General features: G+C 52.0%; 2 protein-coding genes across 2 annotated transcripts; both read right to left on the bottom strand.

The window, feature by feature from the left end:
• Positions 1 to 2,019: 2,019 nt before the first annotated feature.
• On the bottom strand, positions 2,020 to 2,883 carry LOC128948879 (keratin-associated protein 5-5-like). Its single transcript, XM_054293641.1, has 2 exons — positions 2,296 to 2,883; positions 2,020 to 2,247 (listed from the first exon to the last, which is right to left on the bottom strand). The coding sequence occupies exons 1-2, from the start codon at positions 2,881 to 2,883 to the stop codon at positions 2,020 to 2,022; spliced, it is 816 nt and encodes a 271-aa protein (XP_054149616.1).
• Positions 2,884 to 17,368: 14,485 nt separating this feature from the next.
• LOC128948877 (keratin-associated protein 10-4-like) lies at positions 17,369 to 19,460 on the bottom strand. Its single transcript, XM_054293640.1, is given in 3 exon segments — positions 17,369 to 18,703; positions 19,370 to 19,429; positions 19,431 to 19,460. Coding segments are annotated over 3 exon segments (1,425 nt in total).
• Positions 19,461 to 21,064: the final 1,604 nt, after the last annotated feature.

Genomic DNA, 21,064 nt, shown 5'->3' with positions numbered 1-21,064 from the left:
ATGCTGAGGAGCTGAGATGCGGAGGACCTGAGATGCTGAGGAGAAATGGGGAGCGGGGGCTTTTATAATCTTAATTGGGTTTCTCTGGAAATGGGAGGGACCTGATTGCTCAGTGCCCTGAGCATTTGGCTAATTATGACTATTTCCGCACCCCCGCTGTTGTTTTGGTTTTTTTTGGAGCAGATTAATATCGACATCCCTCTTGTTACTCCGTAGAAATATTAATTGCCCATCATGCCTGGCCCCACATGAGTGCCGTGGGACTGGGGGAGTTTGGGATGGTTTTTGTCACCTTTGATTGTGGCATTTACCTGTTCCTTATCCCCAATTCTGAACTGAGATGTTAGAGGTGGGAAGGTGGGATTGAGGGGTGGGGTTGTAAAGGAAACCCAGAAATAAACAGGAAAGGGATCAACAATGGCCGTGGTGGTGGGTAGCAAAAATAGCCATAATTGGACAGGGCATCAAAGAAACACCAAAAATTCTCAATAAAGTCAGCACTAAAAGCAGTGCTGGGATTTTTCAAGCCTGTCCTTTCTTTATTTTAAGGCTTTCAACCTAAACAGAAGAAATTTAAAGCCCGTAGGATGCAGAAAATATTCTAGGTGGGAGTCGGAGGACATGGGGATCTGTGTCTTACATGTTCTGCTTTGGGGACAAAAGTGTCTTTGCGCCCATGGAGAGCTTGAGGTCTCATCTCGTGCCAGACTCTAGAGGCTGCTGTGATATTTAAACCAGCCTGGATTGAATGAAAATAAAACACAGAGTCCAGGAGACCCCTTGGTCCCCAAAGGAGCTGAATCACTGGAACTGATAGATGAGGAAATCCGAATTCCTCACTTGGCATATTTCACAAACATTGGCAGAGTGGAAATCCTTGTGAAACTCATGATCCGTGATTAATTACAGCCCTAATTCCGTAACAGGGATAAACCTGTTCCATCAATAGAGACAAACACGTGAGCAGGGCCCAGGGGGCACCTGGGCCCACGTATGGGGCAGGATCATGCTGACCCTACAGGTGTCCCCTAGAAAGCTCCTGTTCCTTGGAGAGGCATCCCTGGATCCACAGACACCTATCTGAGTGGGAAATGGCTTTTTTTGGGGTCATTTGTTGCTTTTATGAAGGAATTGCCCTTGCAGAGGTTGGCTAAGGAGCCTTGGGGTTGTGTCACTGTCAATGTCCACTCTAAAACCCCCACCCTGCACCTGTGTTTGCTTATTCCCTTTTTCTTCTGGAGAAATCCCCACCCTGGGAGGTGGCTGATGGTGCCATGTTCCATGACCTGGTGTCAGGAGGGGATGGAGGCGTTCATCTGGGCTGGGGAGGTGCCAGGAGCTCTGAGCACGTGGTGCCGTGACTCACAGCAGCTCCACATACCTGCTTGGCCCCAGAAATCCTCCCAGGGGGTTTCTCTCCCAGCCCTACCAGAAATCTGGGGGCTTTCAGAGCCATTCCCAAGTCCTCTTCCTGGCTTTTATCCCCAGGGCTTTTTTTGGAGGTATATGGTGCCAATCCAGCTGCACCTGTCACCTTGTGGTCCCAAACAGATCCTCTGCTTTTCCCCTCTCCGTTAAAATGTGGATTTTTCTTACACAACTTCATTAATATTTAATTACCCCCTTGCATAAACACCCCGTGATGAAAACTGTTACTTTACCAACCAGGAAATTGCCTGGAGTGGGGACGAGGAGCCACCAGGTGGAACCACCCCGGAGCCTCCTTGTGAGGCCGCTGCAAACCCAGCTCTGGCCACCAGAAGGGACCAGGAGCCACTCAGAGGGATGAGGAGATAAAAACACGGACGCGAGGGGGGTTTGAGCCAGCATTTTTTAATTTATTGCCTCCACGTCTGCTGTGGAAACGAGGTGAAAAGCATTTTAAATTTCACAGCATCAGCGGGTCACAACTTCAGAGTGCGTTACAAGCAGGGGGACAGAGCGGAGATGGGTGACAAAGCAGGACAGGGAGGGGGGACAGGGACAATTCCTTTTGTTCCTCCTCACTCCTCACGTCCTTTATTTGATCTTCCGGGCTGGCACTTTGCAGACCTGCTTCTGCTGCTGGCGGGGGATGCCCTTGGCCACGGGGACACAGCCCTGCTGGACCGGAGGGGGACAGTGACAGGGACAGGTCTGGACTGGAGGGGGACAGGTCTGGACTGGGGGAGGACAGCTCTTCACTGGGATGCTCTTCACGGGAGGGGGACAGGGACAGGGACACACCTGCACTGGTGGAGGACAGGTCTGGACTGGGATACTCTTCACAGGAGGGGGACAGGGAAGGGGACAGACCTGCACTGGCTGGGGACAGCTCTGCACTGGGATGCTCTGCACTGGTTGGGGACAGCTCTGCACTGGGATGCTCTGCACTGGGGTCCCACAGCACGGCTTCCCCCCTTGGACCGCTGTCCCGTGGCACCTCTCGGAGCACACAGACCTCCCATAACCCTGGCACCCCCCTGAGCCCCCATAGCTGTACGTGGGTCTCCTGACACAGCTGGACCCTCCTCCATGGCATGAACCTGAGGAACCCTGGCACCTCTCAGCACACACAGACCTCCCATAACCCTGGCACCCTCCTGAGCCCCCATAGCTGTACGTGGGCCTCCTGACACAGCTGTCCCCCCCTCCATGGCATGAGCTGGAGTAGCCGTGGCAGCGCTCGGCGCAGCGGGGCTGTCGGTAGCCGTAGTGCCGGTAGTCGTGGCCCCTCATGCCCTCGCAACCCTCGCCGTGGCAGCCCGAGGAGCCGCCCGAGGAGCAGCAGGTGGAGTAACCGTAGCGGAAGGGCGTGCGCCGCGTGTCCAGCCAGGAACCAGAGGGGTCGTACCAGGTGGAGTTCAGGTTGAAGAAGGATTCTCTTCCTGAGGAGTAAATCATGGTGGGGATGTGGGGGAAAACCTGGAAAAGAGATGGGTTGGTGTCAGCGTCTCCTCTGATTCTGTTTAATTTCCCATGGGGTTTATCCTGAGGGCTTGGATCCAGAGGAAATTCCTGCAGTTGCCCAACGCTGGTGAGATTGCATCCAAATTCCATCCAAACCCTCTTTCTGAACTTCCCTTTCCCATTTTTCACCTCCAAGAGCAAAACCAACCACAAGGTACCACCACACGTGGTGGCACTGCTGTAAATCCCACCCCAGGTCCCTCAAGAGCTTCTCCCGCATCAGAGAGTGGTCTGAAGGTCCAGGTGTCACCTCTCAAATCCAGACCCCCCATCCAAGAAGAGATGAGCCTCACCAGATCTCAAATGAAGACAGGCACTGCCCAGGGGAGCAGAATGTGAGAGGCCAAGGGGCCAAGGGCTTTTATAGAGCTCCGAGAGTTCCCCTGAATGTGAAACACGCAGCAGGAACGAGGATTAAATTATTTATTGGCAAAACATCTCCTCCATTTGGATGCTGTTCCCAGTGCCTGGCATGTTCTGCTTGACTCACCATTTCTGATAAGCATCTTTTAATTATAACATCGCTCCCCAGCGGGGCACATAAAAGACTTGAGACGGTCTAAGCCCCATTTTGGATGTGTCAGGCAGGTAATAAAGGACTTATTCACCCTCTGCAGGGTGACCTGTGAGTCAGGAGCTCTGAGCCTCCCCTCCTGCTGCCCGTGAGGAGCATTTCCAGGTGAAGCACGAGCAGGTGATGGGAAGAGCCAGCTCAGAGTCACCAAAAGCAAATTGTGCCTGTTGGTTTCCGTGATGCTGGGGTTGGCTCTGGGCATGAGGCAGTCAGGATGGGCAGGGCCTGACACGGCTTTTCCAGGGAATTTCTGGCTGCCTCATTCCTGGAAGTGTCCAAGACCAGCTTGGACAGGGCTGGAATGGTGAGAGGTGCCTGTGGGAGTTGCAGTGAGATGATCCCTAAGGTCCCCTCCAACCCAAACCTTTCCATGATTCTCTTTCCTCCCCATTTCTTTATTCCAGACTTGCCCCTCTCCTCACCCCAAGTTGGTTTTTTCAACCCTCCCAACTCAAACCATTCCATGATTCTGTTTCCTCTCCATTTCTGCATTCCAGATTTGCCCCTCCCCTCATCCCCAAGTTGGTTTTTTGAGGTCCCTCCCAATCCAAACCACTCCACAATTCCATGGTTCTGCCCCAACTTTTGTGAGGTTTTTGTCACAATCTCCCCCAGCAGCCTCGGGGTTTAACTGGGGGAGGTCTGGACTGGGTGGATGAAAAACGTGGGGATGAAAAAGGGGCTGATTCTGGTGCTGATGGTGTTAAACACCTTCATTAAAACCCTGGATTATGGGACGGACTTGGAAAATCCTCAAATTGGGGTGAGGGGCTGGGATGGAGGAACTGGGATTGGGAACTGGAATCGGGGAACTGGGATGGGTAACTGGGATGGGGTAACTGGGATGGGGTAACTGGGATGGATGGGGGAACTGGGATGGAGGAACTGTAGGATGGGGAGCTGGGATGGGGGAACTGGGATGGGGTAACTGGGATGGGGGAACTGGGATGGGGAACTGGGATGGATGGGGGAACTGGGATGGGGGAACTGGGATGGGTAACTGGGATGGAGGAACTGGGATGGAGGAACTGGGATGGGGAACTGGGACAGAGGAACTGGGATAGGGGAACTGGGATGGGTAACTGGAATGGGGGACTGGGATGGGGAACTGGGATGGGGTGACTGGGATTGGGAACTGGGATGGGGGAACTGGGAGGGGGGAATTGGGATGGGGAGAATGGGATGGGGGAACTGGGATGGGAGAACTGGGATGGGGGAACTGGGATGGGAGAACTGGGATGGGGGAATTGGGATGGGAGGGCTGTGAGAAGCAGCTTGGGAGACAAACTGGACCAAATCAGATCTGGAAGCGAGGGCTGAGCTGGCCCTTGGTCTGTGGGCCCTGAGTCGCTGTCCTGGGAACTGGGAAGAAAATCCCTAATAAAACAAGGCCTCTCCCAAGGTAAATTTCACAGGTAAGTGGTTTTTTATTTGGAAGGAGACACGAGAAAAAGAAATTGCTATGGTGAAGAAAATGAGGATGAATTTCCCTTTTTGCCCTTCCCAGCTCTCTGTGGTGATTGTGTGAGGACATGCCCGGGTCATGCCGAGGCAACACAAAGAAATTACAAAGAAATTAAATTATTTATTTTCACGCTCTTCGCGGGAGGCTTTTTTGGCAAAGTGAGGAGAAGCAGCAGGTTACCCTTGTTCCTGCGCCTTCCTGCAGGAGCTAAAAGGCATCCCCGGCATGCACAGCCACCCCTCCCGTGCCACGCGCTCATTATCATAATTCACATGCAAATGAGGATGTGCGCTCCTCCCATTCGGGGCTGAAGGCTCAGGGCAGATGTTGGTGCCCGGCTCTGCCCATGCCGAACTCCCGGGATGGGTAAACTACGGTGGGGAAGGTTTTCCAACCTGGAGAAACCCCTGAAGGCAGAGCTGAAACCTTGATTCCGATTTAAATGTACGAGTTCCCTCGGGAGAGTTTGAATGGTTTTCAGCATCTCATTGCAATGTTGGTGGGCAAGAAAGAGAGGAACCGAGAGTTTGCTAAATTATTTTCAACTTTATTCTTGATTTTCCGACCTGGAAAAACCCCTGTGGGCAGAGCTGAAACACTGACTCCGATTTAAATGTGGGAGTTTCCTCGGGAGAGTCTGAATGGCTTTCATCATCTTCTCGTTGTGGTGTCGGTGGTCAAAAAAGAGAGGAACTGAGAGTTTGCTAAATAATTTTAAACTTTATTCTTGAATACACGGGGAGGAGATAAAGCTGCAGGAGTCTGTGATGCTCCTGCCTTTACAGTGGTTCCTTTCTTCTTGCCAAGTCCTGGAGCTGCTTCTCAACAGCCTTGGAGGTGAAGTCTAGGAGAGCAGATCCGTGGTGGTTCCTCCGTGTCCGAGCGGCCTCAGGAGGGGAAACCCCCAGGGAAAACCAAAACCCGGCAAGCGGAGGATGCCCAGAATTAAAAAATTTAAAGTGTCAGTGCCGGGGCCAAGCAGAGCATCCCCAAACCTGACGTGCAAAAAAAGCAGCAGCGAGCTCAGAGCATCCCTTGGGCCGGGGGGTGAACCCCCCAAACCCAACCAGGAGCTGGGCAGGGATCCCTGGGCTCAGTTCTTCACGCAGAGGGGCACCAGCGTCACCTGCTTCTGCTGCTGGTGGCCGGGGTGAGGCGGCAGGGGGACAACGGGGGGACAGCAGCGCTGGGAGGGCCGGGGGCAGCAGGGCACGGGCCGGGGGCAGCAGGGCACGGGCCGGGGGCACCGCTGGATGCAGGGACAGCGATGATGCAGCGGCTGCAGGACCACCGGGGGTTCCTCATCCTCCTCGGGACGTTGCTCCACTCGCCTGCGGGGCTTGCCCGGGTCGGGCTCCGGGCACGGCGGGCACGGGCGGTGCTGCTCCAGAGGCCGCCGGTGGATCCTCACGGGCGGGGGGCACACGGGGGGCACCGGGCTCACCTCCACCCGCCGCCGGGGCTTGCAGCTCTGCGGGGCTGGGCAGCAGGAGGGCCGGGGTGGGCACAGATCGCCGGGGTGGCAGCTCTGGGTGGAGCCCTCGGTATCGTGGCTGAGGGTGCCGGGGTTGGGGCAGATCTCGGGGGGGTTGGGGCAGGTTTTGGGAGGGTCGTGGCAGTGCTCAGTGGAGTTGGGTGGTGTCCAGTCCTTGTGCTGGCACAGGTCGTGGTCGGTGCCACCTTTGTGCTGGAGCATCCTGGGGCAGAGATCACAGAATCGGGGAGTTATTGAGGGTGGAAAAGAATTCCAAGGTCATCCAGTCCAGCCTGTGATGGACAGCCCAGCCTGTGATGGACAACATCACCCAGCCAGGAGCACTCAGTGCCACACCCAGGAATTCCTCGGGCATCTCCAAGGATGGAGACTCCAAAGCTCCCTGGGCAGCCCCTGCCAAGACCTGACCCCTTTCCAGGAGGAAATTCCTCCCGAGTCCAACCCGAGCCTGCCCTGGCACAGATTCTCCCCTCCTGTCCCTGTCCCCTAGGAGCAAAATCTGACCTCCCCGCTGTCCCCTCCTTGTGCAGAGCCCAAAATTCCACCTGAGCCTCCTTTTCTCCAAGCTGAGCCCCCCCAAAAATCCCTCGGGAGCTGCTTCTCCCATGACTCACAAATCCTTTGAGGGTGACCAAGCCCTTGGGCATAAACAACCTGGGAAAACGCAAACAAAAAATCGACGCCTCTTTTTTGTTTCTTTGTTTTTTTTTAGTATTTCCAAGGAATTGGAGAGAATCCAACTCACCCTGCGAGCAGAAACGGACGGGCTGAGCAGGGAATCGGAGTCCTGAGCACAGAGAGCCGGGGCTGGAAGCTTTTATATGGGCCGAGCTGTGCAGGGAATGAGGCACGTCCTGGGAATGAATAGCTGAGCACTGAGGCCTCTGCCGTGTGTGTGTGTGTGTGTTTGTTCCTGGAGCTCTCTGTCGGGTTAATCAGCCCCAATTAACGCCTGGCCTGGTGTGGGCAGTGTTCTGCAGAGGCTGTGGCCATTATCTCATTAGTCCTGGTCGTGCTCGGATGGGCTCCTGCCCCGCGTTAGTCAGACGGGATCCCGGGATGGGATGCGGATACCTGGGATGCCGGGATGCTGAGTGATGTGCCCAGAAGGGGACTCTGGTGGAGGTGGGAAAACCACAAAAAAGCCCAGGAGTCCTTCCAGAGGAACGGGAGGGAATCCAGGCTGGGCCCCAGCACCGGGTGTGAGATGGAAAACCGGGATTTCTGGGGGAAACGGGCAGAGGGGGACAGTGGCAGTTTGAGGATGGGATGTTTGGAGGTTTATTCCCTGATTTAAATGGATTAAATTAAATTAAATTAATTCTTGTAGCACCTTGGCTACGGCAAGGAAAAGCCTTTTATGTGTGGAGAATCTGGAATGGGGACACCAGAGGAGCGATGACCTCACGCAGAAACAATTCCAGGCTCTGCCAAGCACCGTGTCCAGCTTTCTGGCATTTTTGCTTTGTGGAGCTGCTCCAGTTTGCATTTCTGTGGCCGAGACATTTTTGAAGCACCAGGAAAATTCCTCTCCCAGGAGCCCCGCGGGGCTCCAAAGGCATTTCCATGTGGAGTAAGGGATGCTCGGAGCTCTGTCTGGTGGAATTTGGGTTTGAATCACTGGGAAAAGCATCCACAGAATTCGGGGGTGTGGCTCCAGGGCTGTGCTGGCACCTGACACGGCTCTGCTGTAATTTATTCATTTATTCCGTAGCTACAGGAGAAGTGGAATTGCCTGGCAGGAAGCCACGGGATTTGTGTGGAAAGATGTAAAAGACCTCGGTATCTGTTAGGGCCGAGCAGGACTTTAGGTTTAGAACTCATTGCCAGAGCCCCAAGTTGATGCTGTGTTTGGATTTTTTTCACATTAAAGGAATTTTGGAGCCACTTCCCTTCCTGAGGATTTCACAAATCCCCGAGTGTGAATATTGAATTTCTGATCTGGTCTCTTAAAGTATCCCACATTTTAATAGAATCCAGAGAAAATGACTCAGTGTTTTTGGATCCTTCAGGCTGGACCTAAATCTGATCAGCTTGGGCTAGTGGGAGGTGTCCCTGTCCCTGGCAGGGGTGGGACTGGATGAGATTTAAAGTCCCTTCTAACCTGAACCACCCTGGTCTGTTTAATAATTTAAAAACCTCTAAAAGCTCAGCAAGAGCTTTTAAATGTGGGAAGATTCCCATTAGGAATAGAAGACCTCCAGCTCTGGCTTTAGGACCACAGAGATGCTTTGGTCTCAAACTGGATCTCGAATCAGCAGGAGAAAAATTAATTAAACTGATTAAATGAATGAATTAAACTGTCACCTCTTGCTGAGGTGACATTTTTCACTTGCAAGTCCCATTTTCCCCCAGGTGAACCCAAAGAGTTCATCGGGTACACCAGGGTGTTGTCGTCAAAGAATGCCAAACATGCAAAATTAATTACATTAATCAATTAGGCAAATGCTAAACACATCCCACACTACTGTTTAAGGGATAAAGAGAAATGAATAAACATAACCCAGGAGTTCGCAGGGTCAGAAGTTACAAATTTTATTGTCTTTCATGGCTAATTGGGGATTAAAGAAAGAGAAGGGAGAAGGAAACTGTCCCATCACCAAGAGGGGAAGGAAGGGCAGCGCCAGAAACTCGCTGGGCAGCAGCTTCAGGGCACAGCCAGACTAAAGGCAGCAAAAAGAAGTTCTAGGTGTCCAAACACAGCAGGAGGAGTGTTTGGGTTGGGATCCATGTCCAAATCCATGTCCAAATCCGTGTCCAAGCTGGAGATCCACCAGGTGAGCTCAGTTGCCGCCGCAGCAGCCGCCGCAGCAGCCGCTGTTGTTGTTGCTGATGGTGTAGCAGCAGGACATGGGCATGCAGCAGGACTGCACGGGCATGCAGCAGGGGCTGCAGCACTGCATGGGGCTGCAGCACATGGGGGTCTTGCAGCAGCGGGGGCTGCTGTAGCAGCACACGGAGTAGTTATTTCCGCCACCGCAGCATCCGTTGGGCATCTTGGGTGTGGTGGGAGAGGAGGCAGAGCTGGAAGGAGCAGAGAGAGGCTGTAAGGGGGAGCAGCGGGTTTGGAATTTGGGGTGGATTCAAGACTCTGGTTATTCATTCAGTTTTGGGGGTTCTAGGAGGGCAAACCCATGGGTGTCCTGTTTGGAAATGGTGGCAGCAGTTCTGGGTTTTTCCCATGGTGCAGGGGCCCAACGACTCATTCTGGTGTCTTAGGAGGAGCAACCCACTCTGGACCCTTCTGGAATGTTCTCCTTGCCCTTCCCCTGCATGGCCCTGTTGATAGTCCCAGAGCCTCCCAGAACATTCCCAGCTCATCCCCGAAACTCCTCGTGCAGAGTCCATAAAACCCCGACTCCAATTCCCATCCTAGACCCCCAGAAATACTTAGATCTGCTATAAATATCAGACATCCAAATTTTAGATATCCAAAATTCCCATTTGGGAGGCAAAGGAAGGGTTAGAAGTTCTCACTTACCCTGCTGAAGAGTGAGGAGATCTGAAGGGAGGAGAAGATGAGCGAATGAAGCGAGCTGGGCCCGGAGCCCTTTTATACTCCCGGCCATCCTTCCTCCTGGAAGTGAGACAGCCATTGACCATTCCAGCTTCCCTGTTTATCCATCCAAACCCATATTTTTTAGCCATAGGTGTCGCCTGGAATTTGCATTTCGCCTCATTACTGGTGATCCACCACGCTCCTTCTGCCTCGTCATGGTTTAGCCTGGAGATAATCAAAGGGCTCCCATGAATTTGGATGAATTTGTCCTCATCACAACCTTGTGAGGGAGCTAAAAAATGCGGCCTCGTATCTGCTGGATGGAGGTGTTCTGGGACTGACTCAGCAGCAGCTGGTGCTGAATCAGTGCTGGAGCCCAAACCCAGCCCCGGCGTCGTGCCGGTCGTTCCGTGGGGATGGTGTTTGGAGCAAATTGGGGAAAATGTCAGGAAGATGGGGATGTTTGTTTGCTCCTGGTCACTGAATGTGCACGTGAGGAGGGAGCCAGGAGTGTTTGGGATGTCTGGGGCTCAGTCACCCGCATGTGACTCCGTGAAAATGCGTTGTGGAATGGTTTGTGTTGGAAATGATCTTCAAGATCATCCAATTTCACCCCTCTGCAGGGGACATGGGCAGGGACATGTCCAGGCTGCTCAGAGCTCCATCCCACCTGTTCTTGGGCACTTCCAGGTTTGGGAAGTTCTCACTTAATTTATTAATTTTTTATTTTTATTACTATTTTATTAATATTCAATTAAAAGGTTAAAGGGCAGCTCTGCCTATGCAAGAGGCAACATGAGGGATGGTGGCTCCAAGAATGGATGTGGAACACCCCAAATCAACATTTCCCTCCTGCAGCGTCCAGCTGAATTCCAGGAATCCTGGAATCCTGGCCCTGAGCAGGGATGGAGGGCTTTGGACTTGGTGCAGGACCCTCTGAGGGTATTGGAAATGGAGGGAGCCCAGAATGAACCAAAAGTGAGAAGACTGAGGTGGAAGAGAAGGGCCCAGCACAGAAACTGCTCCTCACTGGGCTGGTGGAGCTGAGTGGGAGGCAGGGACTCAGGAAGAGACTTTGTTGAGGTGAAACTATTTTCTGTGAGGGAAGGGACATCAAGGCAGGGCAGAGCCTTGGGCAGCTGGAGCCTGGCAGGAGCACCGGGCAGGAATTTTGGGAGGAATTTTTTTCACGGTCTGAAATTGCAGCTCTCAGTCGAGGACCACATTATCCTGAGAGCTGCCTAATGAGAGGATGGAGGATCCTGCCTGGCCAGTTCCCTGCTGCTGCCTGACGTCCTCAGGGATCCCAGGGCTGCTCAGGAGAGGGGTCGGCCCAGGTGAGCTGGAACCAGCCCCGAGGACGGTGACAAGGACCTTGCTTTGCTCTCCGTGCGGTGCAAGGGGGAACAGATTGAGATTTTAGAGCTGTTTCATCCCTGCAGGAAATGCCAGCAGCTCCTTTCCAGGCTTCCCTGGCATGAGAGCAATTCCTGGAGTGAAACAAGGGAGAAGCAAATTGGTAATTGTGACTTCTGCGTGAAGGGCAGGAGAACACGCGCGGCATTTCCTTCCTGGTGGGAGAGACAAACGCACCTGGACAGATCAATTTTTTAATTTACAAGGAATTAATGGGGCAGAAGCAAAGGGATGCACTCTACTTGTGCCTCCTGAGGGAGGTTTTCCATTGGCAGACGTGAGAAGGGAGGTGGGCATTTCCCACCCTGGATGGTTGTGTCCAGCTCAAGGTACCCAAATCATTTTTGGGGATTGGGGTGTGGATCACAATGTAAACAAGGGACTGAAGCAGTGTGGAAGCAGAGTCAGAAAAGGGCATTATATGCATCCAAAGGATGGCAGTGCAGAACTTTCATGTTTTGGTAGAGCCGCAACTGACCTTTTTGAAGGCAGCAGAGGTTCCTCAGCATTTGTTTTACAAACAAATGTCTGGTAACTCAGTTTGGCAGAGGCAGAACCTCCATGTCCTGAGTGTCAGACTGTCTGCAGAGACTGGCTGTGGGTCCTGAGGCAGATTTTGGTTGTCTGGGATGTGTCTGTGTCAGACTCTTGCTGAAAACATTCCTGGTTTTTGTGACTTTATGAATTATTTTCATAGAACCAGAGACTAGTTTGAGTTGGAAGGGACCTTAAAAATCCATTTATTCCACCCGTTTCCATGGGCAGAGATACCTTCTACGGATTCAGGTGGCTCCAAGCCCTGTCCAACCTGGTCTTGGGCACTTCCAGGGATGGCACAACAAGAAATTCCCTGGAAAACCTGTGCCAGCTCCTCATCACCCTCACAGGCAACAATTTCTTCCCAATATCCAACCTCAATTTCCCCTCTGCCAGTCTGGCCCCACTCCCCCTTGTCCTGTCACTGCAGTTCTTGATGAAAAGTCCCTCTCCAGCTTCCCTGGAGCTGCTCCACATCCTGGAAAGTGCTGTGAGGTCTCCACACAACAATTTTTTCTCTTATTCTCTTCCTATTTCTCTGCTATTTTATACAGAAAGAGCAAATATCATTCCCAGAGGTACCAGAAACTCCAGGTTGAATAATTTACCATCAGGAATACCCTGATTTCATTTGAGTGAACACCTTGGAGACAGGAGAATCCCAACACTGTGAAAAAACACCGCGAATAGGTGAAAGGGGCTGCCAAACCCCCTGGATCCACCAGCGAACAAACAGCTCAACACCAGGAGGTTGCAGGGTCACAAACTACAGATTTTATTGGCTTTTTTTTCCAGAAAGATTGAAACAAAACAGTGATGAAAAGAGTGAAACATCCCACACACCGAGAGGAGAACGAAGAGCAGCGCCAGCGCTGGCGGGAGGAACTCGCCGGGCGGCGGCTTCAGGGCACATCACAAGAATGAGGTGAAGGAAGGCAGGAGAAGAAGAAGAGTTCTACAGCTTCTAAGCACAGGAGGAAGAGCATTTGGGGTGTTATCCATATCCAAATCCGTATCCAAGAGGGAATGAGCCACGCGGGTTTAGTTGCCGCCGCAGCAGCCGCCGCTGCTGCTGCCGCCGCAGCAGCCGCTGTTGTTGCTGCTGATGGTGTAGCAGCAGGGCATGGACATGCAGCAGGACTGCATGGGCATGCAGCAGGGGGTGCAGCAGGGGCTGCAGCACTGCATGGGGCTGCAGCACATGGGCCTCTTGCAGGTCTTGGGGCTGCTGTAGCAGCACATGGTGTAGCTACTTCCGCCACCGCAGCATCCGTTGGGCATCTTGGTGATGGGAGTGGAGGCGAAGCTGGAAGGGAAAGAGAGAGTTTGTCTTTTTCTCTGCTTGAATCTCTCAGAGGTTGAGGCAGCTTAAAGCTTTCTTATCCCCATATCCATCCCAAACTGGCCAGGGAGGTGCCTGGTGTCCTGAATCCCAGGACAGACTCATGTGCTTCTGGCGTTTTGTCCAGCACTAGTACTGCCAGAGACAATCCAAAACCAATCCAAAAGGCAGCCCAAAACCAATCTCTGCTCCCCAAAACCCATCTGTGACCCCAAAATCTTCTGCAGCGTCCAGTCCCAAACCAGACAGCCCAGAAAACCCTGGAGAAGCCCAGGGAAACAGAGAGTCCCAAAGTTAAGACAAGTAGCAAAGTCCAGCTTACCCTGCTGAGCAGTGGAGAGAGGAGAGGAGAAGTGGAGATGATCGAATGAAGACCCCTGGGCTGGGGGGAGCCTTTTATACGCTCCAAAGCCTCCTCCCCTGGAAATGAGGCATCCCTTGGCAATTCCGACCCCGTGGATCACCCGGGGTACCCCCTCACGTGTCTTCCTCCTCCGGTGTTTAATCTCTGCCTCTTTCTGTTTGCTCACCACCTCAGTTGTGCCCCATAATTACTCCTCCAGAGGAAACAACAGATGCAAATTTTCTAATGGATTTGCGTTAATGGCGCCGGAGGGAGCTCTGAGGTGTTCCCATCCCTTCCCAAGGAATGACCTTGGGACACAGGGATGCTTAACAATGTGCCTGGGGGGAGCCAGCTGCTGAAGCAGTGGGACAACCATGCCTGGAACTTGGAGTTGTCATTGCTCATGTGTCCCCTCTGCCCTTGGCCAGAATCTCTGGGGGTCAGTGGAAATTTTTGGTCAATGGGAATCCTTTTATTTCCTGCCTCTGTGGTCAAAATTTAGGCTGAAATTTCCCCTTTCTCAGTCTTGCTTTTGGGCCTCCCTTCAGGGTGCTAGGTCCTCACAATCCCGGTTTTGTAATTTTTGTTTTATTATTAAGATTTTTTTTTGTTTTCATCCATGGAATGGATGAGTTGAGTCTAAATGAAGCGGCTTTCAAAGCAACAGTGCATATGGGAGGGTTTTTCCCTGTGTTGTTTCCACACATCCCATTTTCTGAGATTATCCCAAAAGTTTCTGGGACTGAGGAGACTTATGGTGATCACGTTTGAGTGTTCACATGAGGAACTGTGGCCACATGCAGAGCAGAGACAGCTCTACATTAGAAGATGTTGATGGTGTCTCCATGTGATGAGAGGGGCCTCCGGTAGAAGATGGGAATTCCAGGATGCTGAGGCAGCACCAATTCATGGCAAAAAGAGGCTGCCATCAGATCCAGGAGGCTCTGACTGTGAGGCTGACGTGGTGGCAGGTGATCCCTGGTGACTGGGACAGGATCTGCCTTTCCAGGATGTGAGCACGACCTCTTGTGACGTTGGGTGTCCCCTCTGGAATTGTCCCCAGGGGAGGACATTGTTTTGGTCGCTCAATAACAACCAAGAGTTGCCTGCAGGAAGCAAGGTCCTCCTTGTGTAAACCCTCAAACATTTCCCTTGAATCAAGCATTCATCGCGTTTTTATCAGGGTTTATTGCTGTCCTCTTGGCCAAGATGATTCTGGTATTGTAGTCATAGAAATACCGAATGATTTGGGTTGGAAGAAACCCCAAAATCATCCAGTCCAACCCTCCTGGATGGGCAGGGACAATTTCCACTATCCCAGGTTGCTTCAAGCCCTGTCCAGCCTGGCCTTGGACACATCCAGGAATGGGACACCCATGGAATATCCTGTGCCAGGGCATTGCCACCCTCACAGGGAAGGATTTCTTCCCAATATCCCATCTAAACCTGTCTCTTCTCCAGGCTGAGCCACCCCACCACTGTCAGCATTTAGAGCATTTTCCCTGCTGTTCAACACCATTTAACCTGTGTTTGGGTCAGAAATAACATCCACACAAAGTTCCTTTGATAGGCCACGCCCCATCCTGTGATGTTTTTGGAAACTTTCATGGTGGTTCTGTGAGTTTGAGATTTTTGGGAGATTTTTGGGAGATTTTTGGGAATCTGTTCCTGCAGCTTTTCCAGTGTGGCGTAAGACCATGTTGGATGGAGCTCTGGTCTAACTGCAAGTGTCCCTGTCCATGGCAGGGGTGTTGGAATGAGGTGGTTTTTGACATCCCTTCCAACCCAACCCATCCCATGATTCTGTGATTCAAAGATGGAATGAATATTATGAATATTCACAAGATTCCTTAAAGAGAAAGTTCTTTATTGAATGTTCTGATCTGGGATATCCTCCTGGATGATTTACAATAAATAAAAACCCTCCTGAAGACCCAAGAAAGTTTTCAGAGAGTCAAACACGTAGAGAAGATGATTTGAATGCAGATGTCGCTTGTGAAGGTTGGAGGAAGCAAATCAAGCCAGAGCTCCAGGCATTTTCTCCAAACCTGCAATTCCCAGTTGAGTCCTGAATTTTAATAGCAAAGAAAGTCCCAGCCAGGGAGGGAAGGTATCGTTGACTCATGGGTTTGCTATTTTAGGAATGAGGCTTTTAGATTGGATGCCAACCCCAGGTTTCATTCCTGGCTTGGAACGCGCAGAGGAAACGCTCTGCTCCTGTAAAAATTCAACGATTTCTGGGGGTTTCTAAGCTTTTCTTTTTGGAAGATGGTGGTGGGAAGAAGATGCTGCCTGATGTCCAGTGAGTAGTGAATTCCTCCTGGTATTCCTGTTGGAATGTCCCTTCCAATGTCAGGGGCGAGCTCCTGTGCATCTCAGAGCTGTCCACAACTTCCTCCCGAGGGGCAGCTCCCATCTCTGCTCTGGGACCGGGACCAGGACCTGAGAGAATGGCTGGAGCTGCGCCAGGGAAGGTCTAGGTTGGATATTTCTGGGAAGTTCTTCCCCCAGAGGGTGGTGGGGCACTCGCCAGGCTCCCCAAGGAATGGTCTTTGCCCCAAGGGTGCCAGAGCTTCAGGAATGTTTGGATAACACTCTCAGGGACAGGGTGGGATTTTGGGGTGTTTTTGGAGGGGCAGGAGTTGGGCTCCATGATCCTGGTGGATGCTTTCCAGGATGTTGGAGGAGTCTCTGATTTATGGAGTGCTGTGTTTTCTGATGGTGCAGTTACGCCTCCTCGCTCAGTCCCCACCCTTTGAGTTTTAATTACTTCAGCTTTCCGTTCTGTCGTAAAATCTGAGCTGAGGTGGATGGTCAGTATGGGCAAGAAGGAATCAAGGAATGGTTTGGGTTGGAAAGAACTTTAAAGCTCACCACGTTCCTCCCCTTGCCATGAGACACCTCCCACTGTCCCAGGCTGCTCCAAACCCTCCAACCTGGCCTTGGACAATTCCAGGGATCCAGGGGCACCCACAGCTCCTCTGGGCACCCATTCCAGTGGATCAGGAATGCTCTGCTTGCCTCAGACACAACTTAATGTGTGCCAAGAACCTGGACAGCTCTTTGTGTCCCAAATGTGTGTGGACCTTGGCCAAAGGCACAGATGGTGCCAGAATGAGGACAAAATCCTGGGCAAAGTGACAAAACCTGGGCAAGATGGAAAATTCTGGGCAAGGTGGCAAATTCTGGGCAAAATGGAATATTCTGGGCAAGGTGGCAAATTTTGGGCAAGGTGACAAGTCCTGAGCAAAGTGGAAAATTTTGGGCAAGGTGACAAGTCCTGAGCAAAGTGGAAAATTCTGGGCAAGGTGGAAAATTCTGGGTAAAGTGACAAATCATGGGCAAGGTGACAAATAAAGGGCAAAGCCATGTAAGAACAACCAAAAGACCAAATGTTGTGTTTTGCTGAATGCCAAGTTTTATTGTCTACAAGTCAAGAGAGGAAATGAGAAGCAGTCACAGTGACACCAAAGGTTTCCCAAACACCAAGAGGAGAACTAACACCCCACTAATATCTAATGCCTTATACAATGGGTGGTAAATTCAGGCCTACTCAAGACAGTCAATAATTAAAGACAGTCGATAATTAAAGGCAGTCGATAACTAAAGGACAGAAAGAAGCAGCAGCTTAAGCTTGGAAAGAAGAAGAAAATTGCTATGAATGGTCTCCATCACCATGAGAACCAGGGGCAAATGAGGAGCTTTTCACCTCCTTGTGCCCATTTTCAGAGCCATCTGGGGCAGTTTAGCAGGTCTTCCTGAGGCTGGCACAGCACTGCTGGATGGGGATGCAGGGGGTGCAGTACTTCCTCACGGGGGTGCAGCAAACCACCACGGGCTTCTTCACCACGCAGCAAGGAGAGCAACAGGGCCGTGGGACACAGCACACGGACTTGTGGCACACCTTGGTGCAGCACACAGACTGACACGGGTCACAGCAGGACTGGCAAGGGTCACAGCAGGACTGGCATGGGTCACAGCAAGGCTTCTGGCAAGGGTCACAACAGGACTGGCATGGGTCACAGCAGGACTGGCACGGGTCACAGCAAGGCTTCTGGCATGGGTCACAGCAAGACTGGCACGGGTCACAGCAAGGCTTCTGGCAAGGGTCACAGCAGGACTGGCACGGGTCACAGCAAGGCTTCTGGCACGGATCACAGCAGGACTGGCACGGGTCACAGCAGGGCTTCTGGCATGGATCACAGCAGGACTGGCACGGGTCACAGCAAGGCTTCTGGCATGGATCACAGCAGGACTGGCACGGGTCACAGCAGGGCTTCTGGCATGGGTCACAGCAAGACTGGCACGGGTCACAGCAGGGCTTCTGGCATGGGTCACAGCAGGTCTGGCACGGGTCACAGCAGACAGTCTTGCATGGCTCACAGCAGGGCTTCTGGCATGGGTCACAGCAGGGCTTCTGGCATGGGTCACAGCAGGTCTGGCACGGATCACAGCAAGGCTTCTGGCACGGGTCACAGCAGGACTGGCATGGATCACAGCAGGGCTTCTGGCACGGATCACAACAGGACTGGCACGGGTCACAGCAGACAGTCTTGCATGGCTCACAGCAGGGCTTCTGGCATGGGTCACAGCAGGACTGGCACGGGTCACAGCAAGGCTTCTGGCATGGATCACAGCAAGACTGGCACGGGTCACAGCAGGGCTTCTGGCATGGATCACAGCAAGACTGGCATGGATCACAGCAGGGCTTCTGGCACGGATCACAGCAGGACTGGCAAGGGTCACAGCAGGACTGGCACGGATCACAGCAAGGCTTCTGGCACGGGTCACAGCAAGACTGGCACGGATCACAGCAGGACTGGCACGGGTCACAGCAGGGCTTCTGGCACGGGGAGCAGCACACGGTCTTGCAGGGACTGCAGCACACGGTCTTGCACGGGCTGCAGCACACAGTCTTGCATGGGCTGCAGCACACAGTCTTGCATGGGCTGCAGCACACAGTCTTGCAGGGGGTGCAGCACACGGTCTTGCTCTTCACGACAGAGCAGCATCCGGTGGAACAGCATCCAGTGGAGCACATGGTGTTGGGTGAGGAGTGAAGGGTGGCCGGAGTGAGGACCTGCAACACAAAGGGCTTTGAGTTTCAACCTTGCCCAGGCCGTCATCCCACCCCTTTTCCTCTTTCTTTGTCTTGAGTCAGAAACCCAAGATCCTAGCAGGAATTGAACCAGCTCTTGCTCTGTCCAAGAGATATTTGAATTCTCCTGGGAGCTGCCCGTTCTGTGCTCTTTCCTGAATTTCCACCCCGAGCAGCTCATTTTCCAGTGTGCTCTGTCCATCTTTTCCAAGAGCCAACAGATCAACAGTCTCAGAAAAATCTGGATTTCAGGGAGAGCTGTAGCTCATGAAATCCTGTAATGCTAAAACCATGGAATTGTAAAACCCATGGAACCACAAAGCCATGGAACCATAAACCCATGGAACCATAAACCCATGGAACCATAAACCCATGGAATCACAAACCCATGGAACCTTAAACCCATGGAACCATAAATCCATGGAGTCACAAAGCCATGGAACCATAAACCCATGGAACAAAAACCTGTGGAACCACAAACCCATGGAACCACAAAGCCAAAGAACATTTTGGGTCAGAAGACACCTCTGAAGGTCCATCCAGCCCAACACCCTGCAGAGATCACACACAACAACCCAGCCTCAATCCACCTCTTGCCCAAAGCCAAAGAACCAAGAGAACAGAGGATCTTTGGTAGGAAGTACTCACCGTTCTTGTTCTTGCTGAGAGCTGAAGCTGTGTGAGGAGCAGAGGCACCTGGAGACCTTTTTATTGAGGTCGGAGTTGTCCTGCCGGACATGAGGTACCCCCCAGCAATCCGTGATTTACGCACTAAGCCTGTACTTATTCACCCAATGGGCCTTCATGTGTTTAGTCTTTGCCTCGTGGCTTTTGACCAACCCCTCAATTTTGGGTTATTATCAATTTGTTGTGTGAATTTTTTACAATTTTTTAATGTCGAGTTAATTCTTGTGGGACGCTCGGAGGCGTTGTTTCTGCCCGCTTTGCATATGGTAAGGCTGCTGAGTGGAGATGATTAATTGACATAAAAATCCTAATTAAGATTGAGGTGCAGTGGATTCCAGAGGCGTGCAGAAGCTTCTGGACGTCAGTTGCTCCTTGATATGATTTTTAAAACAGAATTCCAGGAAATGCAACTCCTTGGTCCCGTGCTTTGCGTCTCAATGCAGAAATGGTGGAGCCCAAAGTCCTTCTCTGGGGTTACCAGAAGGGCAAACCCAGAAAGTTCTCAAAGTCCCATCCCTTGCTGCTTTATCCCATCCGTGCATGGGAAAACATCCGGGAATGGAATCATGGAATATCCCAGTCTTGAAGGGACCCACAGGGACCATCCAGACCAACCTCTGGCCCTGCACAGCCCCAAAACCCCACCCTGTGCCTGAGGTCATTGTCCAAACTCTCCTTGAGATCTGTCAGGCTCAAGGCCTTGCCAATATCAAACATTTTCACTGCAAATTCATAGTAGAAATTCGGAATTGGTTTTGGTTCAAATCGGAGATTGCATTTTCCCAATTCCTCCGGCGCATTTAAATAAAAGCAAAATGCAAAAAGGCTCTGGAAGTTTTTGCATCCTGTTTATGCTCTGCATGACTTGATCTGCAAAATTCCTATTCAATTCCTTTCAGATTCCAAGATGCCCTGGAGTAATGGAAGAGCCACCCACGGATGCTAATTCTGGAAAAACTCCGTGCTCAGCTCGCAGTCACCCACTGGCAGCGATTAGCGCTGATGCTAATGATCACGTTGTGATCAGCCATTAATGATAGATGTTAATACCTATTTTGCATAAAAGCTCCATGTGATGTGTCCTGAGCATCTCGAGGATCTCAAATTAAACCACGACTTTATTAAAAAATGATCTCTCTCCCGTCAAGGGAAATGTTTGGTGTCTGAGGTCACCTCCAGGGCTGGAAAAGGGGGCTGAGCACCGAAGGATGCCCTGCATCCCTGAAGACCCTTCAGTCTAGTGAGCTGCATTTGCTCATCCAATTCTGGACCTTGAGGACACTTTGGGCCACCAGAACCTTCCATTTGGCTCCTAGTGTCACAAACCCTCTGTTTCCCCTCAGTTCCGCTCTTGATGTTTGGCCACGTCACAATTGGAGGAGCTGCTCCTCCTTCTAGGAATTCACGGAACCGGGACCGAGCTACTCCTCCTTCTAGGAATTCACAGGACCATGAAGTCACCACTTCTCCGGGCAAGGCCATCCCAAGGTCAACGTTCCAGTTCCCTCGGAGCTTAATTTCCTATTGGCTTCAGCTGCGTTAATGACCTTGAGCCGGGTGCCGCCCATTATCTCCTAATTAGTGATTGACATTTGCGCCGGCTGAGCCCCCGCGTGATCTGCAGGAGATTCCAGAGCCTCCAGAGAAATTCCAGCA

This window comes from Melozone crissalis, unplaced genomic scaffold, assembly GCF_028551555.1.
Source record: "Melozone crissalis strain CALT ecotype California unplaced genomic scaffold, PUWL_Pcris_2 ptg000161l_1, whole genome shotgun sequence".
Taxonomy (NCBI): Eukaryota; Metazoa; Chordata; class Aves; order Passeriformes; family Passerellidae; genus Melozone; species Melozone crissalis.
Note: the sequence above shows the minus strand (reverse complement) of the source record. Positions and strands in the feature narration are given on the sequence as shown.